This window comes from Coloeus monedula (genome assembly GCF_965178545.1).
Source record: "Coloeus monedula genome assembly, chromosome: 18".
Lineage (NCBI taxonomy): Eukaryota > Metazoa > Chordata > Aves > Passeriformes > Corvidae > Coloeus > Coloeus monedula.
In genome coordinates this window covers 704,163-724,490 of record NC_138798.1, presented here as the reverse complement: position 1 = coordinate 724,490, position 20,328 = coordinate 704,163, and the positions used below count along the sequence as shown (strand labels likewise).

The 20,328-nt window shown below is 42.2% G+C and overlaps 1 protein-coding gene across 1 annotated transcript in view; it reads left to right on the top strand.

Annotated features, from left to right (window-relative positions):
- The window catches only part of ADGRD1 (adhesion G protein-coupled receptor D1), a gene marked incomplete at both ends in the record, with an annotated part of 134,989 nt that overhangs the window by 71,621 nt on the left and 43,040 nt on the right, over nucleotides 1–20,328 (top strand). The window contains 2 exons of the mRNA XM_082293662.1: nucleotides 4,014–4,087; nucleotides 6,020–6,143. Coding sequence (XP_082149788.1) covers nucleotides 4,014–4,087; nucleotides 6,020–6,143 — 198 coding nt within the window. The remainder of the gene's footprint in view (nucleotides 1–4,013; nucleotides 4,088–6,019; nucleotides 6,144–20,328) is intronic.

Here is a 20,328-nt window from a genome sequence, read left to right as displayed (position 1 = left end):
TTTTGTGCAATTTGCAAATTTTTTTTCATTGCATATGCTAGTTACATCTTAGGGTGAATCAGTCAAATGGACTCTAAATTAAAATAGTTGGCTGATCTAAGCCCAAAATCTGTTGCAGCACAGTTTTCTCACAGCTTGGAAGAAAACAGCCAATACAGCCACTACAGAAATGGGTGATTATTCTTTCTGTCTGTCTTTTTCCAGGTAACCAAGTAGATGAATGTACCCTGAAGTTTTAATCTTCTAGGTAATTAGGAGAAATAGATGGAACAGAAAGTCAATAAACCATGTGTCCCTGAACAGGTCATGCTGACAGTCAGGATGTCACTGTGAGAACAGGAAATCCTTAAATTAGAAGCATCATTTTAGTCTCTAATTTAATCCGTAAACCAGAATCAAAATTTGTTTTGAATCACACACACATAAGAATATGAAGTGAGGCTGTGAGTGGCACAAAAGACACAAACATCCAGAGAAGAGGCTTGTCCGGTGCCTTTTCTTGCCATCTTCAAAATAATCCATGGTATTTTTGGAGGCTGAGTAAGCAAGGCTTTAAAATCTCTGAATTAGACAAAATTCTGTATTTTGCAAACAGAGACAAGTGAATTCCAAATTGAACTTCATGGGGTAAATTGTTAACTGCTTTGGATGAGAGGAAGCCCAACACGTTGGGCTTGGAGCTGCTGAGTTTAGGTCAGTGACAGATGGCCCAAAGGTTTATCCTTCTTCACACTGCAGGAGGAAGGTGCACACCCTCCACTCTTGATGGCCACCACTGTGTAGCTAAATATTTGCTTTTTAAATCCAGGGGAGGAGAGGAGACACAAGCTAATCACATAAAGGTTCACCCCACCCTCTGCTTGGCTTCTCTTCCTTGGCAAGGCTTCCCAGCAGCAGCTGGCTGCCTGTTTTTCTTCTGCAATTGTGTTCATGACATTTCCTGCAAGTAGGTTTTCCTGAAGGTTTCCAGCAGTGCTTTCAGCCCACACCCCCCTTTTTTGGCCTCCTCCCCTACCAAGCATGGCTTGTGCCTGGTTCCCAGCAAGTACCGTGTTCCCATCACACATCCATGCACATCCTGTGTAAAGATCCTCTGCATTTCTGGGCTTTGCTTGGCTGACTGATTTGCTGAGAGCAAGCGGTCGCTGTAAGGGATGCTGGACAGCCGCGATGCAAACAGAGGCAGTCAGACAATCACAGAATTATTAAGGCTGGAAAAGACCCTCAAGATCACTGAGGCCAACCCCTCCCTCCTCAAGGTACGGGCTCCATCAGACAGGCACTGACTTTGCCCTGTTTCTGGTGCCAAGAGGTTGCTTTCCTCTTTTAATGTAATTCTTTTTTGGAGAAGCTGCATGTAGCCCTCTCCACGCTGAAGGAATGATATGAAGAATGTAGATTAGGGAGAGCACATGCACAGATCCTGGATTACTCAGTGTGCTGCTCCCTTCCCTCTCCTGAAAGCTTCATAAACTGTCCTTCCACAGGCTTTTAATAAACACTCAAGTGACTTAATCTTTTAGTGTAAAAGCCTACTTGTATTTTAAGCTTTCTGTTATCAATGTCATTAAATCAATATCCTCAGTTCTACAGGATGCAAGTCACATATAAGATGTCACACACAGTTTAACTTAAGAAGTGCGATAGTGAGGTACAATCAGTTCTTTTTTCATAGATTAGAGAGTACTTTGAAGTAGAGCTGCTGAAGATCAGAGGGAGTTTATTCCTCTGTAGCCAGTTTCTTATGTGGTGGGGGCTTTTGATTCTAATGACAGTTTTGCTGCAGAACTTCAGTGAAGTCTGAGAAGATGAGTATTTTGTGCAGTTATCATAAATGGCACTGGAAAGCCTTGTGGAGACTGTATCATGGGTCATAAAACATGGGACAGATTCTTTAAGAGAAATAAGAAGGCAAATCAGGATAGATTCTTTAATCTATCTATTTTTCATTATTGTTATTTACTTACTCTTTCTCCATCTGAGTACACCACAGTTCTGGACAGGTCAGAGCCTGTATGGCCTCACCTGGTGCAGTTCATTTTCTAGTGAGTGACATCTGTGTTTAGAGTTAAGATGGAGAAAAACAATGATTTGTCCCTTGCCAGAAAAGTTTAATTGAGGGCAAGACATACATCTGGGATTTATTTGTGTAAAAGATACACAACCGCAGTACCATGTCTTCTTTCAACCTGACCCTGAGGTGCCCTTTCCATTCAGTGTGTTAAGAATCCAGATTTACCTAGAGAAATCTTACAAATCAGAAATGGCAGTTATTGTTTTATCTTCGCTGTTATAACAGAAGATCTTTCTCTCTCTCCTTTTCTATTTTTTTTAGCCACTGTTTGTCATAGAAGTGAAATAATTTGTAATACAAGCCAAGTGTAGATTCTTCCACTTGCTCACTTCAGGACAGCTATTGAGATGATGGACATGACATCACACAGCACAACTGGCAAACAGTGTGGTACATGGCCTTGAGCTGGTGGATGAACTCTGCCAGCAAAGCTCCAAGTAAAGAGTGGCACGAGCAGATTGGGGATTGTGTCAGTGAGATGCTTCCTGAGGATGAGGGGCATGAACCTGTCCCGTTCTCCCTTCCCAGTGTGGCGCACTGTGAGAGCGTGGGGTGCAGTGTTTGCTTTGCTGCCGTCGTGGAAAAGGGCTGAGGATGTCCCCAGAGCCAGAGGGGAAGGGTGACAGTCCTTGCTCTCCACAAAGCTCCTGACCTGCAGCATCATCTGTTCCTATGACAAAGGCTTGGGGAAAACAGGGTGAGGCAAGGAACTAGAAATTTGGGCCAGGGATGTGCTCAGGCAGATAAGAAAACCCCATCTATGTTATCCAGAGGTGTAACTTAAGAAGAAAATGTCCTTATCTGCAGCATAGCTACTTGGGGTGTGTGGATGCCCTGGGCTGGGCAGAAATGCTTTGTTATCACCAGCCAGGAGGGAACTGTGCTGCCTTGTGCCTGACACTCTGCGCTGGGCTTGTGGGAGAGGAGGAGGAAAATTGCATCAGGAACTTCTTGTACTTGGTTGAGTTTCAGCAGGAGGAGGTGGTGGGGGTTTTTACTTCATCCCCTAAAACAAGGAAAGCAAAACTTGATTATCTTTCGTCTTGGCAGCAGAACTGTGTTGCAATAATCCCAGACCTGTTAATTCACCAGTGATTTTCTCGTGTTGAAGACTCTTGTAATTAAAAACTTGCCATAAAGTAAGGTCCACATAATGTGGGCTTTAGGGATTTATGTATTAGAAAGGGTTGAACAAACACTGGAAATCCTCTAGTTTGCATACTTTGTCTGTAACAAACTATTACTTCACTCCAATATAATTTGAATAATTTTGTCATCAAGCTCATGTAACAGAGTGGAAAATGGGATCTCAAAGCTTCTTGAGTAAAAGAGATTGAGTTAGTTGCTAAACCTGTTTATGGAAGATAGAAATTATGTCATTATAATGCTGAGGTGTGCTAAAATAAAATCTTGAATTATGGCATTGCTCTTTCAGTTTGAATGTATGTTTTAAAATAATTGCTATTGTGGAAAGAAAATGCCTGGGAGTTGGTCATTGTAATGCACATATTTCAGAGTTACTAATCGTAAAACGTGACATTTTTATTACGCAGTGAGAACAAACGATGAACAAAACCCAAAGAAGCCAAATATGTGCTGAAGAATAATGTCCCAATCCTGTAAAAATTAACCCATGTATTTGTGCTTATACACAATAAATGACCCTGGTTTGCTATTCACTTAAACGGGACACAGATTTCTCACTCAGAGTGGTACGAGGTTAATCCCAGTGTGTAAAATTAAGACTGAATACCAGGCTTTGCATGTTTGGAGCTTGTGTTAAAGATATGAAGGCTGAACAATTTTGCTGCCAGTTCTTGTGTGTTAATCTAGAATAAGTCTCTTGAAATTATTGTAGCAATGAGAATTTGAAATAGCTGAATAGTGGAATTTAGTCCTTTTTAAACATTCCTTCAGGGTTTATATTTTTTCCTTGCAGACGCACAGACAATACAGCCAAGCACTAAATAAAAGTAACAGAGTTCATCTCTACTGTGCATTTCTGGATTATAGGTATGTTGCATAATTCCACATCCTTTAACTCGGTTTAATTAAATTACACTTACTTTGTGATGCTGTGTACCCACATTCTTCTTGCTTCCTTCTGTTCATGGAAATAGTTAAAGAAATGGAACCACTGGCTTACAAAAACCACAATCTGATTGTTTCTTCTTACCATAGATAGGAGACTTGTTATTCACAGACCCTGGCTTAGGTATGGAATTGGGAGCTGAAAATATTTTGTCATCAAAGTTGCAGACTGATGCAAGTCATGCTTATCTTGTTTTATGAGTGTGTCCACCTGGGCAGGTGCTTGGATGTTTCAAGGTGGCAAAGCTCCAGCACAGCCATTCTTTTCACTGGATCTCTGCCTGTGTCACAGCATCATGTGAGATCAGAATTTCAGAGCTATGAATTTTGGCTAATGCATGCAATGGATAAATATATTATCCCTGAATGCAAATTAGAATTAAAGAGAAATAAATATCACCTAAAATTTCACTCAGAAAGTAAGAGCTATGGAAAAACGGTAGCTTTTTCTTTTATTTTATTTTTTAGCTCTGAATACATTTAATTTTTTTTTTTTCTTTTGAAACATGTTGCTCTTACTGAATTAATTGAGAAAGAATACAAATAGTTAATTTTTAATTTTGTGGAGATTAACAGTTTTTGAGCCATAACAGTGTAAGCCTAATTGCTGTAGCAACAGCCTGGGATGCTGTGATCCCTCCTGTACATCATGCACTTGGGAAGGTCACGGTAGTTGATTTATTGAAGTTTTGTTTCAAGTGTGTTGAACTGTCCCAGCTGTTGGCAGTTACTCGTTGTTATGGTTACCCACAAATTACAATAAATTAGAAGCAGATTTTAGTGAAGCAAATTAATATGGTTGCAGCATTGTTCCTGTACTGCTCTCCACTGGGGCTTGGGCCCTGGAGGCTTTGCAAGGATACAAACTTAAATACAAAATCTGTCCTTCCAAATCATCTTCATTTGTGCCAGGATGGTTTTATTCCCTAGTGCATGGTTGTTAATTTGGTTTCTGACCTACAACAGACTCTCTCTGACAACTCAAGGGGGTCCTGAAGGGCAGAAGTACGAGGTAATACCTATCTTTAAAACAGGCACTGAGAAGAGTACAGATCACTCAGCCTATCTGCAGGACTCAGAAAAACATCCAAAGCAATAAATAGTTACTGTCAGACAGTGGGGTGGGTGACCTGTGGTGCCTGAATCCATGGATCCCCTCAGACAAGAGCCTGAGGCTCCTGTGTCCCCACTCCAGGGCTGCGAGAGCACAGAGAATTCTGTCTTGCCCTGGCTCCAAGAAAAAACAAACTCATGAGGATCCCTGCTCAAAAATCTGCACAAAAAAAGCGACTGCACGAGGATCCTGCACAGCCCTGAGCCCAGACCACGCACCCTGCCCAGCCTTACCCACACCTGAGGGTGAAGTGACAAATCTGACAGCGATGGGCCACTGGAATATGTGCTCAATCAGCCTGAATTACTTTGACAGGATGAGTGTGACTGTGGGTAAGGGTAGGCAGCACAGAACACACACTGATTTTTGGGGGTTTTGCAAGATTCTTGACTTGTCTAATACTACAGTTCTCAGAATACAGAAATCTGGGTCTGGGTGAAATGCCATAAATGAGGTGCAAAATGTAAGGAAAGAGTGTAGTTATTGTTCATTGATTATAAAACTGGGAAGAAGTCTCTAGAGACATTCATGGAGGGGTCTGATCTGTGCCTTGTCCTAGTGAATATTTTCCTTGACTATTTTCATGGTGGAATTGAGAAGACACTAGCAATGTTTGTGGGGTCTCCAGCCTCAGATGGCTTCCAGACCTTTTTATCTCCTTTATGGTACAATGCATGTCAAATTAACCTACAGAAGATGCTTTTTGACAGAGATTATGTTCTGGTTTTTGTGCTTTGCAGCAATGGAACCGGCATTTGGTCTAATGAAGGTTGTGTGCGTGAGAGCGGGGACCTCAACTACTCTGTGTGTCTCTGCAACCACCTCACCAACTTTGCCATTCTGATGCAAGTGGTGCCTCTGAAGGTGAGATTAAGCAAAGGTGTAAATCCGTGTGTTAAAAATGAAGCATAAATACGTCAGTTGCACCCTCACATCACCTAAATGTCTGAAACTGGGCTCATTTATACCCAACTTGGATTTATTTCTTGCTTTCTGGGATGATATTTTAATACTTCTTGACTATATTTATTTTTTAAAACTCTTGGGAACTGAAATTGAACATGTCTGTGTTAGGTTGGACTTTACCTTATTCTCACAGTTTTGGCATGGTTTGTTAAAGTTGTAGGCAGGAAAAGCACTAGAGGATATTGTACAGGTGACCTTGACTTTTGCAATTCATTTTCAAGAAGGAGGCAGCTGAGATGTGGCTGTTCAGGGTTTTGGTAACTTGCAGCTGAGTTTGAACTCCATGAGAAGCAAGCCCTGCTGCCAGCTGGCCCCTGACCTCATCTCTGCCAGCTTTCCAAGTGCCTCCCTGCTGCTGTTTCTTCCCCTTGTTGCCAAGCAGGGGCTTGTGTAGAAGGAGCATGAGAAAGAGAATTTGGAGTTGAGAGTGAGCACCTTCTGTAGAGTTTTCTCTCTGCTCAGTCCCTTTGTCCAAAGAGCTGGCAAGCAAACGTCTTTTCAAGTGGAGCGTGACTCTTCCCCTGTTCACCCAGGACCTTTGCTTGTTGCTCATACCTGACACGGGGTTCAGATGAAACTCGATGACAATCGTGCTGCTCTCCCCAGCAGCAATGTTCTCTTCATGGTACAGAGCAGTGTCTGCTCCTGGCAGGTGAAGGGCTGCTCCTGCTGAAGGACTCCCTCTCCAAATCTCAGCAGCAGGAGAGGTCAGCCCCATCCAGGAGCTTGTCAATCCGGCAGACAGCACTGCCACGAGCATGGAAAATGTTTTTACCCCTTTATCCAGGTGTGCTGCTATCAGGGAGGATCCAATGGAGATGGGGGTGAAGCCCTGCTCCAAACAACCCTCAGTCAATAAAGAAAGAATGTGTAACATAAATAATTACAAACCATACATTTAAAGAAACATATACAAATTGTCTGTCAAATTTACGCTCTCTGGCACATTCTCAGGTTCCTACAGACATTATCCTTGTAATATAAATTAACAGCTGAAGGAGAGCTTCAGTAGGATTCCCACTGGCACTTTTGTCACTGTGTGCTGCTAACAAGCGTGGTGTGATGCAGCTGGGAGGGCTTTGCTGGCTCTCTTGGCATGGAGACATACATGGCCATGCCTCTGGCTCTGGTTAATTGCTTTGAATGATGGGTTTGCTCTTCTTTCAGGCTGCTTCTTTTGCCAAGAAAGCACCTGTGGCAGGGTGGGCTGCAGGGGCTGGTGAGGGCAGCTGGTTCCTGCAGGTGCAGAGGGCAGCTTGCAGTGTCAGGGAACTGCGGCCTGGCTGTGCCTTCTCCAGGACAGGTTACTATGAGGAGTTACTGGTTCAGGAACATTTGAGTACAGCTGCTCCCCTGGCAGCCCTGGGTAGAGGCTGTATTGCTGTGGAAGTCAGGGTCACACTTGAGAACAAGATGTTCTCTTATCCAGAGAGCTTAACTCATACCCCAGCCCTTTGTATCAGCCTGACCACTTGAAGGTGGGGGTTGGCTTCCTCAGGTCATCCGGTTTTTATCTATCCATTATTATCTTTATTACCTGTAAAGCACCTAATGACCCCAACGGTTTCCAAGCATAATTTTTCTAGGAACTCTTCGTGCTGATAATAAAATGCAGCTTTGCCCGAAGAGCTCCCATCTTGTGAGACAGAAGTATCTTGGGAGAAATGTGCTACTATTAACCCTGTTTTAAAGAGCAGCATCCAGGGAATTATCCAGGATTAAACAGGACAGCCACCAACAAAATGCCACTGAAAGATTGGTTGATTCTCCACTGGGGAATAGTTCTGAAAGGACTAGCTTTCAACAAAAGAGATTTAGGATTGGGATGATTAATTGGATGCTGCAATAAGTTTCAGTATTATGCAATATTAGTAATTAGAGATCAAAGGTATTGCATATAGAATTCTTTGGAATCAAGTTTTCCTTAAGAGGTCTGGAATACATAACCAGGAAAGGCTGGATGTGAATGGACCTTCCAGTTCCTCACAGTCCTTTAACGGTTCTAGTTTTTATATTTTCTGTCTCCTTAAATTTTTAGTCTGATGCATTTACATCCACCACGCTTTGTGCAGAATGCTTTACATAGCTCTGTTTTCCCCTTTATGATAAAAGGAAAATCTCATTCCAAATCTTTGTCCAAGACCTACCCTTTAAACTGATCATTTAGGATTACCTTGTGGTACTAATTTTTTTAACTAGTGAAAAGAATTGTTATCTTTATTGTGTAATTGGCGTGAAGATAAGAGTCAGGCAAAGGCTGACTTCCCGGCCTTTGAGCTGTACAAGCAGGCTGTGCTCAGTTACAAATTCCTAAAACATTTGCTAAGCAAAGCCTGCTGAATCAACGTGACAACTGGAAACTTCTCTCAGGTGTCCTTGGAACCCTCTTAAGTAAATGTTAAAATGCTGTGGATTTTAAGCACATATTTGTGTTTGTTCACCATGTTCAGAAATTCATGAGCCAAGGTTCAACGGGTCCCTTTGAATCACCCCTTGGAACACCAGGTTGTCAATGCTCTAACAAAGTGTTGCAATGATGTTATATTTGATCTTGAACTTTCATGTATTTTAATCTTCTTTTCATAGATGAAGTGCACAGATAATATGAGACAAGTCAAAGAGGTTGGGAGTGTGCAATTGCCCACATTTGAACAGTTCTGTGTACAGAGCTGTAATACATCTGTGGCCATTGAAATGGATCAAATTTTTTTGTATGATCACTGTTTTTGACAGAATGTTTAATTTTCTCTAGATTCTGGAAAAAAAAAATTAGATTCTTACACAAATGGCTCTGCTTTTCATAAAAAATGGAAACAAGTTATTGGAAATTAACTGCTTGAAAACTCTAGAGTTTTTCATCAAACACTGTATTTTGGTACCAAAAAAAGAGAATTAATTTTTCATGGGAATTCTCTGGGTGTTTTACACCTCTCCTGTGGAAAGCATAATTTCCCTTTCTCCCCATGGTACTGATAAATGCAGCTCTCAGGGGAGTAGCAAGAGGCCTTTCATGCAGCAGTCAGAGCAACAGTAAAACCAGGTGTGCATAGTTCTTCCACCCCTTGCAGAAAGGCAGGCAGATGCACGGAAAACAATTAAAAGTATGAAAAAAAAAGGGGGATACTGACAGTGATAAAGAGTTTAAATACAGAGCAGTACATATGCAGCAGCTTCAGTCCTGGGAGAACATCCCCAGGGAGAACCCTTGTGTGGAAACCCGTGAACTCCTGAGACCAGCTCAGGGTGATGAGTGTTCTGACTCTCTCAGCTCCTCTTCACATTGATTTTCTTTCTGCTCAAAAAATAAAAAAAAAAAAAAAAAAAAAAAAAGGAAAAAAAAAGGAAAAAAAAGGCATAAGCTTTCCATTAATGTGACTTTGCAGTTATTTAGAGTTTTCTGTTCCCAGCCAGAGACCATGGAATCCTCACAGAGTTCAGACAAAGCCGAGGTGTCCCTAAGCAACAAACACTGAAAATAAATGGCCTTCCTCAGAAGTACCCACCCTGCCACCTGGATGGGTGTGGTGGGCATTTCTAATGACCAGAGATCTTAGCTTGGATAACTCTTTGTCAGGGATGGTGACTTTTTTCCGGAGCTATGCTAAATTCCAACAAGAATCTTCTTGCTTAACTCCTTCTCTTTGTTCCTTCACATGGTTAAGTCTGGCTTTTTCCACCTACAGCAACCATCCAGACCCTGGCAGCTCCTGTGAACCTGCCCCAGTGCCTCCCTTCCTGCTGGCACTGCTCCAGCTCCCTTTCCCATCTTCACAACATCCAGCAGATCTCTCTCCCCATGCACACATTTCGTGCATTTCTTGTGTACATAAATGCTCTGCTATATTCTCAATATTCTTTGTCACTGCAGAACTGTTACCCATTTATGCACCTGCCTTGGGGAGGCATTACAGTGTCTCACGTGGATTTCATTTTGTTTCAGTGAGACATTCACAGGAACAAACCTGTAGGATCTCTTGCATCTGTTGGTGCTTTCTCTTGAATACTTGAAATACTGAGATGAGGGATGCTGATGAAATGTTAGGCATTTATGGCACACACTGTCAGGTGGGTCTAATTTCTAGGGAGAATAGAAATGCAAGAAATTCTTGGGAACAAGCTGTGAGTTCTTCATTTTTCTTCTTGATCTTTACTCAAAACAGGTTAGATTAATTCAGTCACTGTTCTACTGTATGCCAGCTGGAAGAAATCTCCTAAGGCTGAAATCTGCTGAGATGAAAAATCATTTTTATTCCAATATTCAGAGAAAGAAATTGAAAGAGACTAGTCACAAAGAAAAATTTTAAATTCTGGATTATTAACTTAAATGTGACAAAATGAAGCTTCACTCTGATATCTGTGAGCTCTACACCAGGATGGGAAGAACTTTGAATGCTGTGAATTAGTTAAAACTGAGCTTGGATTACAAAGGTAGTTGAACACCACTCCAGATTTTACATTCGTTTCAGCAGGAGATTTAAGGCACTGAAGCCACGGTGATCGTGAAAGAAGGACACCAGCAATGCTGCTGATGAGCTCAGTTTAGTGCCTTCAGAGGTGCAGGGGATCAGCAATTGCAGCAAGTTTACTTCAGGAATGAAATAAACATCTTGGAAAACCTTACAGCCATGTGGTGCTCAGATGTCAGCCTGGCACTGACCTGTTGCCCTGCTGATGAATTGGCCCACATGGGATGCAGAAATCATTTGTAATTTATCACTCTGCTGTTATGTCTGTATCACGCCTGGCCCAGATTCTTGCTGGCTGAGATTAGTTTTTCTTGTTGGTTTTCACTTGAGACATTATAACATTTATTTTGAATTTTGGAGATTAGTGGTCATCAGCTGGTTTAAACAAATAAATAAGTTGATTGAAGGTAAAATGGCACTGAAGAGGAGCAGAATGTTCCTGAAGGAACATGTTCAACTGTTGATTGCCTTGGAGGAGTTGCATGGGTGTAATGAAGGTCAGCAGGCAATCAGAACTTGGAGACTCACTTGGGAACTATTTTGACAACTCTGATCAAGTCAGTGAGACTGAGAATTGTTCAGTCTCATCTTCCCAGCAAAGCCTGGCAGTGGGACACTCCAAGTAGTTGTGCAGATATTAAACAATTGCTCTGATGAAGCTTCTTCTTCTGATGGGGAGCCTGAGGCAGGGTAAAGAGGTCCCCCACAGCAAATCCTTGCTGAAGCTGCACTCTTGGGAATTCCTGTCTTTCCCTGATCCACAGACCAGTGTTCCAGGTTTTCCTTCATCCAGTGCAGCCAGAACAAGTCTGTATTGCCCTGCAGCCCTGCAGACAGGGAGACACTGGGGCACCAATATAGCTGGGGTAGGAAAAAGGAAGAATCCATTTATTTTAATGTGTTTATGTTTGCTTCTTCTGGAGAAAGCCCAGGTAGCAGAGACCCAGAGCGATGTGCTGCCTGTGGGGCTTGTAGCACTGTGGTACAACAGTTTCCTGCTGGGTGGGAACCTGGGTGGGAACAGCAGAGGATGGGAGATGAGATCCCCTCCACTGGCACAGAGCCTGGGGAGAACTCAGCCGGCTTCTCTGGCTGCTGGGGAGGTCCCGTTCTGGGGCAGCAGGGACGGGTGACCCTGTCAGGAGAGGCATGAGCAGCACCCCTGTGGCACACGTGGACACAGGGATGGCTCAGCTTCCTAGACAGCAGGAACCCAACGCAACGTGGAGTAAGCTGCGGTTCAAAAGCACTTCAAAGAAAATTCAGATGCTATTATTTCATTTTGGGCAGCTTTACTTCCCCCCATCAGTCAGTGGGGCCCCCTACTCCTGCCAAGAAACATGCCAGCCATCTGGCAGATTTTATTTCTATAGTGATCCAACAACTACAAAGCGTGCCAGGCTATTTGTACCATCTGCCACGTAAATGTCATTTCAGCAAAAGGATGGTGGACACCTGGGGACCCACGGCTCAAAGATCCTTTTAAAGAGGAATCATTTTCTCCCACAGAAAAATAGAGGCTGAAGTTTGGGTCCTCCTCCCCCGAGAGACCAATGAAGGACACAACTGAAATATTTATGACTCCCATTCTCTTAAATTGTTCTTTTTTCCTGTTTTTCCTCTTGCTGTCTTTTCCAACTGTGAGAGTATAAAAATTACTCGTGTAAAGTTCACATGTGGATGGACATTTCCAGCTAAGCAACAGTGTTATTTATACAATCTGTGGCAGAAATTGTTTGGGGTTTTCAACACATTTTCTGCATTTCTTAAGCTAGAAATGACTTTGGTTTTTATCCCATTTGTAGCTCCTGTTCACAAATCAGAAGAGGCCATCAATCAACATAGTTCAAGCCACTCACCAATGCGCTTGAAAGCAGACAAGTGTTTATACAGGGAAAAATATTTAGAACCATCTGATCTTGATGATGGAACTGTAGGAACATCCCATAGCATTTTTAGGGAGCCCAGCATTTTGAAAAGGTTTGGGTATTTTTCTGTGAGCTTCTAGTTACAAAAAGCAAGTCTTTCCAAATTTCTTCTTTGGGGCAATATATGTGCTTTTATTTTATTTTTCACCATTATAGCTGAGTTTGACAGCAAGTTTTGATAATGTATGGCTGACTGAGAAAAAAATGCATCAGTTCGTGTTTATAAAGGCTGTTTTGAAAAAGCCCTAGTATTGCAAAATGCTTTAAAAATATGGGGGACAGGTGTGTAATTTATCAGTTTGGAGCATTGTTTCCTAAATCTAATATTGCAGTTATTAATCAAGCACTGCACTTCTGGTACAATAAAATAGCAGTCTGAAATCATAAGCTTTTTTCTTAAAATTTTCAGCCAGCTACATACTCTAATAGGACAATGAAATGGAAATAATGTGGCACTCTCCGATTTCTGCTGTTTTGTAATTTTAATATAATTACTTTTCTCAGCGTGCTTTTCGTTGCTGGGAACATAAAAAGAATGATGCCTTAGTCCAGTGATTTTTCTTTTGTGCTGCATATTTAAAAATTGGGCAGGCATTGCAGTTTTTTGGGTCCTTGTTTATTGCCATTGTTAGTCTCTTTAACTGAAAAGATCTCTACAGACAGTTCAGACAGCCCTCAGCCCTCAGACGAACAAAGATAAATCAGCCTGTGTTGATTCTAGCATTGCTCTGCAAACTTTCTCTGCTCGTTCTCACTCTCTCCACTTCCCCCTCCATTTTATTGCAGGGGTTTCTGTCCCTGTGGAGGAGCACATCTCCCTGATGTGTTCGCAGTGGGATTGTGCCTCATATTTCTTTTGTCCTTACTACACCCGTGCTCATCTTTCCTGAAAATTGAGCACTAGTCTCAACTTTTAACTCAGAGCCATTGTTCATTCTTTTGCTATTCCACTTCTATGCCAGTACAGCTCTGTTGGTTTTGATGAGAGGAAATAGGAGACTTTCTGGTTGTCCTTAATCCCACAGAATTACATGGAAAAAGTTGGACTAGTGCTGCAGGATACTAAAACCCTCAAATTCCTTGGAGAATTGTTTGGCAGTTACTGGATTTCGCTCAGCGGAGGAGAACAAAAAATGACTTTTTATTTTGGAAAAGCACAAATATTTAAGAGTGCTATAATTGTCAAAAGAACGCTTTTGTTTGAGGAACATGATAGAGCAGTCTCTGTTTTAATCAGAATACTTAACAAAATAACAGAGACTTCCTTTCCATGGTGGAAATGAAAGCACTGAACCACTTGGCAGCCAGTTCTTCTTGCTGACTAAAGGATTTCCCCATGCAGTACAAAAATGTTATAAATAGGGCACCTTTATCCATCATTTTTCTCTTTAAATGTAGCCATTCTGTACTTTGAGCCTGGGCTGTCTCCTGCAGTGGCCTTTCTGTTCTCTTTCTCCCCAAAGGGTGGTGTAGGAGAGGCTTGGGAGTACCCTGGGCTGTGGCACAAGCCTCACTTAGTCCCAGCCGCCTCACTTAGTCCCAGCCCTGAATCCAAGTGGGCCTTTTGGAATCAAAGCCCAAGCCTGGGAAAATGGAGCTGGACACACTAATTTTTATTGAATTTTGCTGGGAGCTGGGTATTTAATTATCCTCAACTGCTCTGAAAAATCTCAGAGTCTGGCAAGCGACCTGCATTTCTCTGTTTCTCAGAGCCTGCTGGACCCCTGGTGGGTTTGATCATTCCTGGAGGGCTCTCCGATGGACTTAATTTTGGCTGTTAATTGGAGAGCAGGATGAGCCTGCTCGGGCTGGAACAGAAGGTAGAGAACAGATGTACCAGTCTGAGGTGTACGGGCAAAAGCAGCTCCTTGAGTTTCACAGGGGATAATCTGCTGTAAATACAGCATTTAACATTTCCCGAGACACTGCAAGTCTTACACTTGAAATGAAGGCAGAAAAACCCCACTGCTCTGTGTTGCACTAACTGATTTAAGAAGAACTTGAAAATATTGGCTTTTCTGGCTCCCAAACTTTATTATAATCTGATCCCACTTCACAACTTGAGTCCTTCCTCCCTGCCATGCTCCCTTCAAGCTTCATTTGAACTAAGAACTTGCTGTGTGAGATTTGTAATGAGCAGAATCCCTACTGTTTGATGACATGTTGCCCAGAACTACTTTGAAAAATTATTTGGGCATTTTAAAGTACTAATTAATGTCTTGGCAGACATATTTGGAAAATTCTGTATTTTTCATGTCATGGTGAAAAGTTTTAAATAAGCAACACCAGGCTGGGCTGGCTGGAGGAAAATGCGCCTTTAATCCTGAAAAGCCCCCCCTGCAGCACTTTATTGCATATTGCTAGGAGCTGTGAAGTTAATAGAGAATGGAAATTCAAACCAGTTCTGCTGGAAATGGCTGATAAAGATGATTGCATTGTGAAGCGTGACTCTAAGAGGCCCTTTTTTCTTTAAATTCACAGTATCTGATACATTGTGGCTTGAGAAAAGGAGTTGGTGCATCAAATTAGACTTTTCTGTGAGTGGTGATTGTACAGTGCCACTAAGCATGGCCCCACCAAAATCATTCCTATGGTCTCAGGGAGTAGATTGAGCCTCCTGAACTCATCACAGAGGTCAATTAAAAAAAAAAGAGGAATGTTATGTACCTAACAAAGTGCTTGGCAGGCTGAAGGAAAACAGAGATTTGTATTGTTATTATTATTTAATTTATAAATAAAGGCCTCTCTGGACTGAAATTGAATTTCAGCAGCCTTTCTGGACACTAGCTTCATCAGCCAAGGCCAGCGTTTTAACGTCTCTGGGACACTCAGGCTGCCAAAGTTAATTATTCATCCTTTTCTTAATTGGATTCAGATTACATTTTAAAGGTGCAGCTTCGATAGATTTGGCTGAGCCTTAATTGCTCACCCCTCCTTCTCCTCAAGAAATGTCTCAAAGAGGATGTTCAGCCTTTGCAGAGGGCAATTTGAGGTGGATTTCAGTGCTGGGCAGCCCTGAGCAGATCTGTCAGATCAATAAACAGGGGGAAAACCATCTGTCACTGCAAGGAACTCCATGGTGGGAAGGTTTCTCTGAGATGGAGAGCTGACCAAAGGGGACACTGAAATCTATCTCACTCTTATGTTTGGACTTAGGGCAAAATGCAATTGTCGTGGCATTTCCAGCAGTGAACAAATAACTTTGGTTTCATGAATTGTATCGTCTATATAAGCACATGAAAAATATCATATTCCAGGTTCTACCAGTGAGTAAGACTGAAATACAAGTGAGAGGTCTGATATCACCCTCAGACTGCAGGACTCGTTTTTTAAGGCTGTAAAATCTTTTTTGGTTCAAGACGTTGCCTTTTTCTGGCAGATGAATTGTTTTTCAGAAAGGAGATTTCAAAAGTATTTTAGACAGAGAAATTACTGCTTTTGGTGTCTAAATGGTGAAGTTGTAATTTGGTTTAGGGACCAGCCCTTTCAGGATCAGCTATGACAAACCTTGGTTTAAGTATTTGCTCTCAGCCCTGTGTCTCTTGTGTGACCTCTAAAGGCAGAAATAAAGGGATGTTTCATGGTATGTGAAGAAGAAAATTCTAGGTTAGAACTTCCCCAAAAAGTCCCTTCCTTTGGAGAAAGCCAAAAGTGCACTCTTTGCCCAGCAGAAAAGGTGCAGTCAACAGCCTGAGAGGAGAATAATTTCAAAAAGGGGCAGGAGGGCAAATGTCCCACGGGAGAAGGGAGCACTGAACAGAGAGCCCTGTGTGGCCCAGGCAGGTGCTCTGAGCTGCCCAGTGGCTGCTGTGCTCCTGCATGTGGTCACTCATTAACTTCCCAATAATAAGGAGGTTTTCTCTTCTACACACAGTTTTTCTTGTAGAGCCTATTGAATAAGTCTTTCAGCCTGAACTGACCCTTCCCAGCTACTCCAGAGATGAAAAGTGCCATCCCATTATAATAACATACTTTCATCCTCCGTGCAGTTATTTTTAAACAGAGAGGTTAGATATCACTCTTTCATGTTTCTTTTCTTTCTTTTTTTTTTTTTTTTTGCTATGAACAACATTATAAATGAAAAATACATATTTGGAGTCTGAACTGGTCTCTTTCCAGGATCATTTCTCAGGCCATCTGCTTGCCTGTGAGCTTCCAAAATAAAAGTGTAGAGCAATGTAGTAACTTCTTTTATGAGGGAGAACCAGGGCAGGACGATGGGCTGTAGTGCCACAGAGGGGTGGGACTACTGAAACCACCCGTTCTTTGTCCAGGCTTTTAGCAGCACTCAAGATGAAGGGTGTTACAGCCTAAGCTAAAATGTGGGGGTTTTATATGAGGCAGGAATTTTTGATTTTACTTTGTCAAAGCTGAAACTGAGAAACATCTGTCTCTCCGTGTTGGTGATTGCTCACGCTCATGGCTGCATGAGCTCGTTTCCTGGCTTTTCAGCTCGCTGCAGGGTAAAAGAATGACCATGGAAATCCAAGGAAGCAAAACATCTTAGAAGAAAAGAATAATTTAATGTGGATTGGGACAAGTGTGAGAATCAGGCTCATGGGACTACTTCACAGATTGCTCAATGTTTCATTTGGTACTTTTTAATGCTATTTTCTTTAATAATAGCATTACAGCTTGATTAGAGCTTTTGTGCTGACTACAAGAACATCCCAAATTACTATTTTATATTCCACATCATGCAGGAAGTCTGTAAACTTTCAAAAAGACAAGCTGAGGTAAGGTGAAACCAGCCCTTATCAGAGCATTGGAATTTATTGAAATTGTTTCTTAATTCGTGAGGCCCAGTGCTTTGACAACCCAGGTGCTTCCAACAAATTGCTCCTTTTTATCCCTCAAAATGAGAACACACCACACCCAGATGTATTGTGACAGATGGGGTGCGAGAGGTTTAAGTGCAGGTTCTTTTCCCTCCTTCTCCATAGCCCTAACGTGGGGCTGCACACCCTGGGAATCATTCCAAGCCTCCTTTTCATGCTTTTCCTTCTTTCTCCTGCAATTCCCATCACCCATAGGAAGGAGCTGGTTTCACCCTCTCCTGCACCCTCCAGCCCAACTGCTCCCTTTGAGAACAGCTACTGCCGGCTCCACTGAGTCCTTAATTACAATTTTAAGACGGTTCAGAGCTGCCCACAGACTTTGCCCCTCACTCAAGGCGAGATGAGAAGGTGAACTGCAGTGGTGCTGCTTTTGAAATACCTGTTACCACACTGATGTGAGTATTGATTTAGGAGCATCATTCTTAAAGCATCATCAGATTTTGGTTGTGTTCACCAGAGCAAGAGCAATTTCCATCTCACAGATGCAGGGACCTGTGTAGGTTATTTCAGGTTTCAGTGAATCTTCCACATTTTGTTGTTAAGAAATTTTTTTTCCCTTTTTCATTTTTAAGTAATAGAGGCTCCACTTGTGAGAGCTTGACTCACGTCTTGCCCTGCAGGGGTTTGTGGAGAAAGACTGAATTAAAACCCAGAGAGAGACTTTCCTAGAAGCATGACATCAAAGAAATTAGAGAGAAAAAAAATATTTGTGTGATCACCATCTTCTTTTGGATTACTATGGGAAAAAACCAAGGAGTTTGATTTTTAGAGGGATGGAGCACCTTTCCCACAAGGAAAGAACTGGATTTGTTCAGCCTGGAAAAGAGAAGACTTCAGGCTGACCTAATTGTGGCCTTCCAGCACCTGAAGGGAGCCTACCAGGTGGAGAGAAACTTTACAAGAGCGTGTAGTGACAGGACAAGGGGGAACTGCTTCAAGTTGAAAGAGGGGAGGTTTAGATGAGACACTGGGAAGGAATTGTTCCCTGGGAGGGTGGGCAGGCCCTGGCACAGGGTGCCCAGAGCAGCTGGGGCTGCCCCTGGATCCCTGGCAGTGCCCAAGGCCAGGCTGGACACTGGGGCTTGGAGCGGCCTGGGACAGTGGGAGGTGTCCCTGCCCATGGCCGGGCTGGCAGTGCGTGATTAAGGTCCCTTCCCACCCAGGCCATTCTGTGATTCTGTGATTTTTGCCCATTTCCCCTGGTTTGGTCCTTGCTATTTCCTGTATTTGTATGTTCCAGTAAGACACCACCACCCCTTTGAGAGCTCTGCCAAGGCAAACCCCTTCATAGACCACTGTAAATCTAAATTTTCACTGAGCAGGGAAACTCTCCAGGGAACATTTTCTGGCTGAAGGACTCTGGGAGTGAAAGGAGTGAAAGAAAGCCTTGAACTGCTTCGAAATACTGATTTTAGAGAGACTTTAAATCTGAAAAGCTTCCTCTGCTCCCCTCCTCCTGTAGAACTGTGAGTCACCTGTAGCCAGAGAAAAGGATGTCTGTTGGAGAAATCAGGAAATAAGGTTCAGGCATTTGGGACATGAATGTACCTGATGAGGAAATCACTTCTAAACTGCTCCATTTACCGCACAGATTATTCCTATTTCAGGAATATCCTGTGAAGAATGCCTGTGCTTGGCTTCTTTGGGGGATGAGGGATGATAGGATCTCTTTTGTAGGAATTATCTGGAGCTTTTAAGCTGTTCCAGTACACAGAACTCTTTTGTTTCTGTAATTGATGCTGTCCAGTCAGGGAAAAGAAATGTGTCTTTGACTGAAAAAGAAAAAATACTCAAGAGCTGCATCATATTTCCTAGGAACTGTAACACCATAGCAACAGTTGTCTTTCACTGCTGCTGCATCCCTTAATGGCTCTCAGACTGCTGAGCAAGTCACAAGTTCTGCTGTAAAACTCCCCATACGTGAGCTGGTACAGTTGGCAGATAATTACGATAAAAATCTACACACACACCACATCTTTTTGCCTGTATTTATGTTTTCTCATAACCACAGGGCACATTATTTCTCTCCTTCAAAAGGAATTTTAGTGGGGAGTTTATTGGTGGAACTGCTTCAGTTTGATAATCTCTAATGAAATACTTTATTTGGGTGGGAAATTTTATTGTGTGTGTGTAAAATAATAGAAAATCCCAAACATATGAGAAAGGATTAGTTTTTATTAGATAAAGTTGCTGTAAAAAAATTTGGAAAAGATATTGCTCCTTTTAGTATTTTTTTATAATAAATAAATATTTTGAATGAGTTTTCAGCTTAGAATTTAATTTATAGTGAATAGAGATTGAAATAAAACAGTATTTCAAGCATCAAAATTAAAACTTTTTGATTGACTAATTTTTTCCCCCCCAGATTATGTTCAGTTTATGAAAATGTCAAATCTATCCAAAAGCAAGTCCGGAAAAATGTTTGAAAATTCTTCTAGGATGAGAAAACTTTTTCCTGCCTAGCTCTGTTCTACTTATTATATGTTAATACTGCCTGGCTCCCTTTGCTGGGTGTGGCTTTTTTGTCATTCTTTTATGAGAACTTGCATGGAAAATTAAAACAGACTCCGATTAATTTAAGATGAATGGCCAAACCACACTGTCCCTCTTGCGTTGGTTCTGTCCAGGTTTAACACAGATCTTGGTGGAGAGCACTGTGGAGTTACAGTTTAAACGTTCATAAAAATTGAATTACCACTACAAAAGACGCCTGTAGATAGACACAGGGGCTAAGACAAGATTTGCCCTCCTACTGCGCATGCTGGGTCTTTTCTGGGGTTTTCCATTCTGTAGGTGCCAGCCCAGCTCCTTCAGCAAGCACGGAAAACACGATACATTAAACAATACAAGC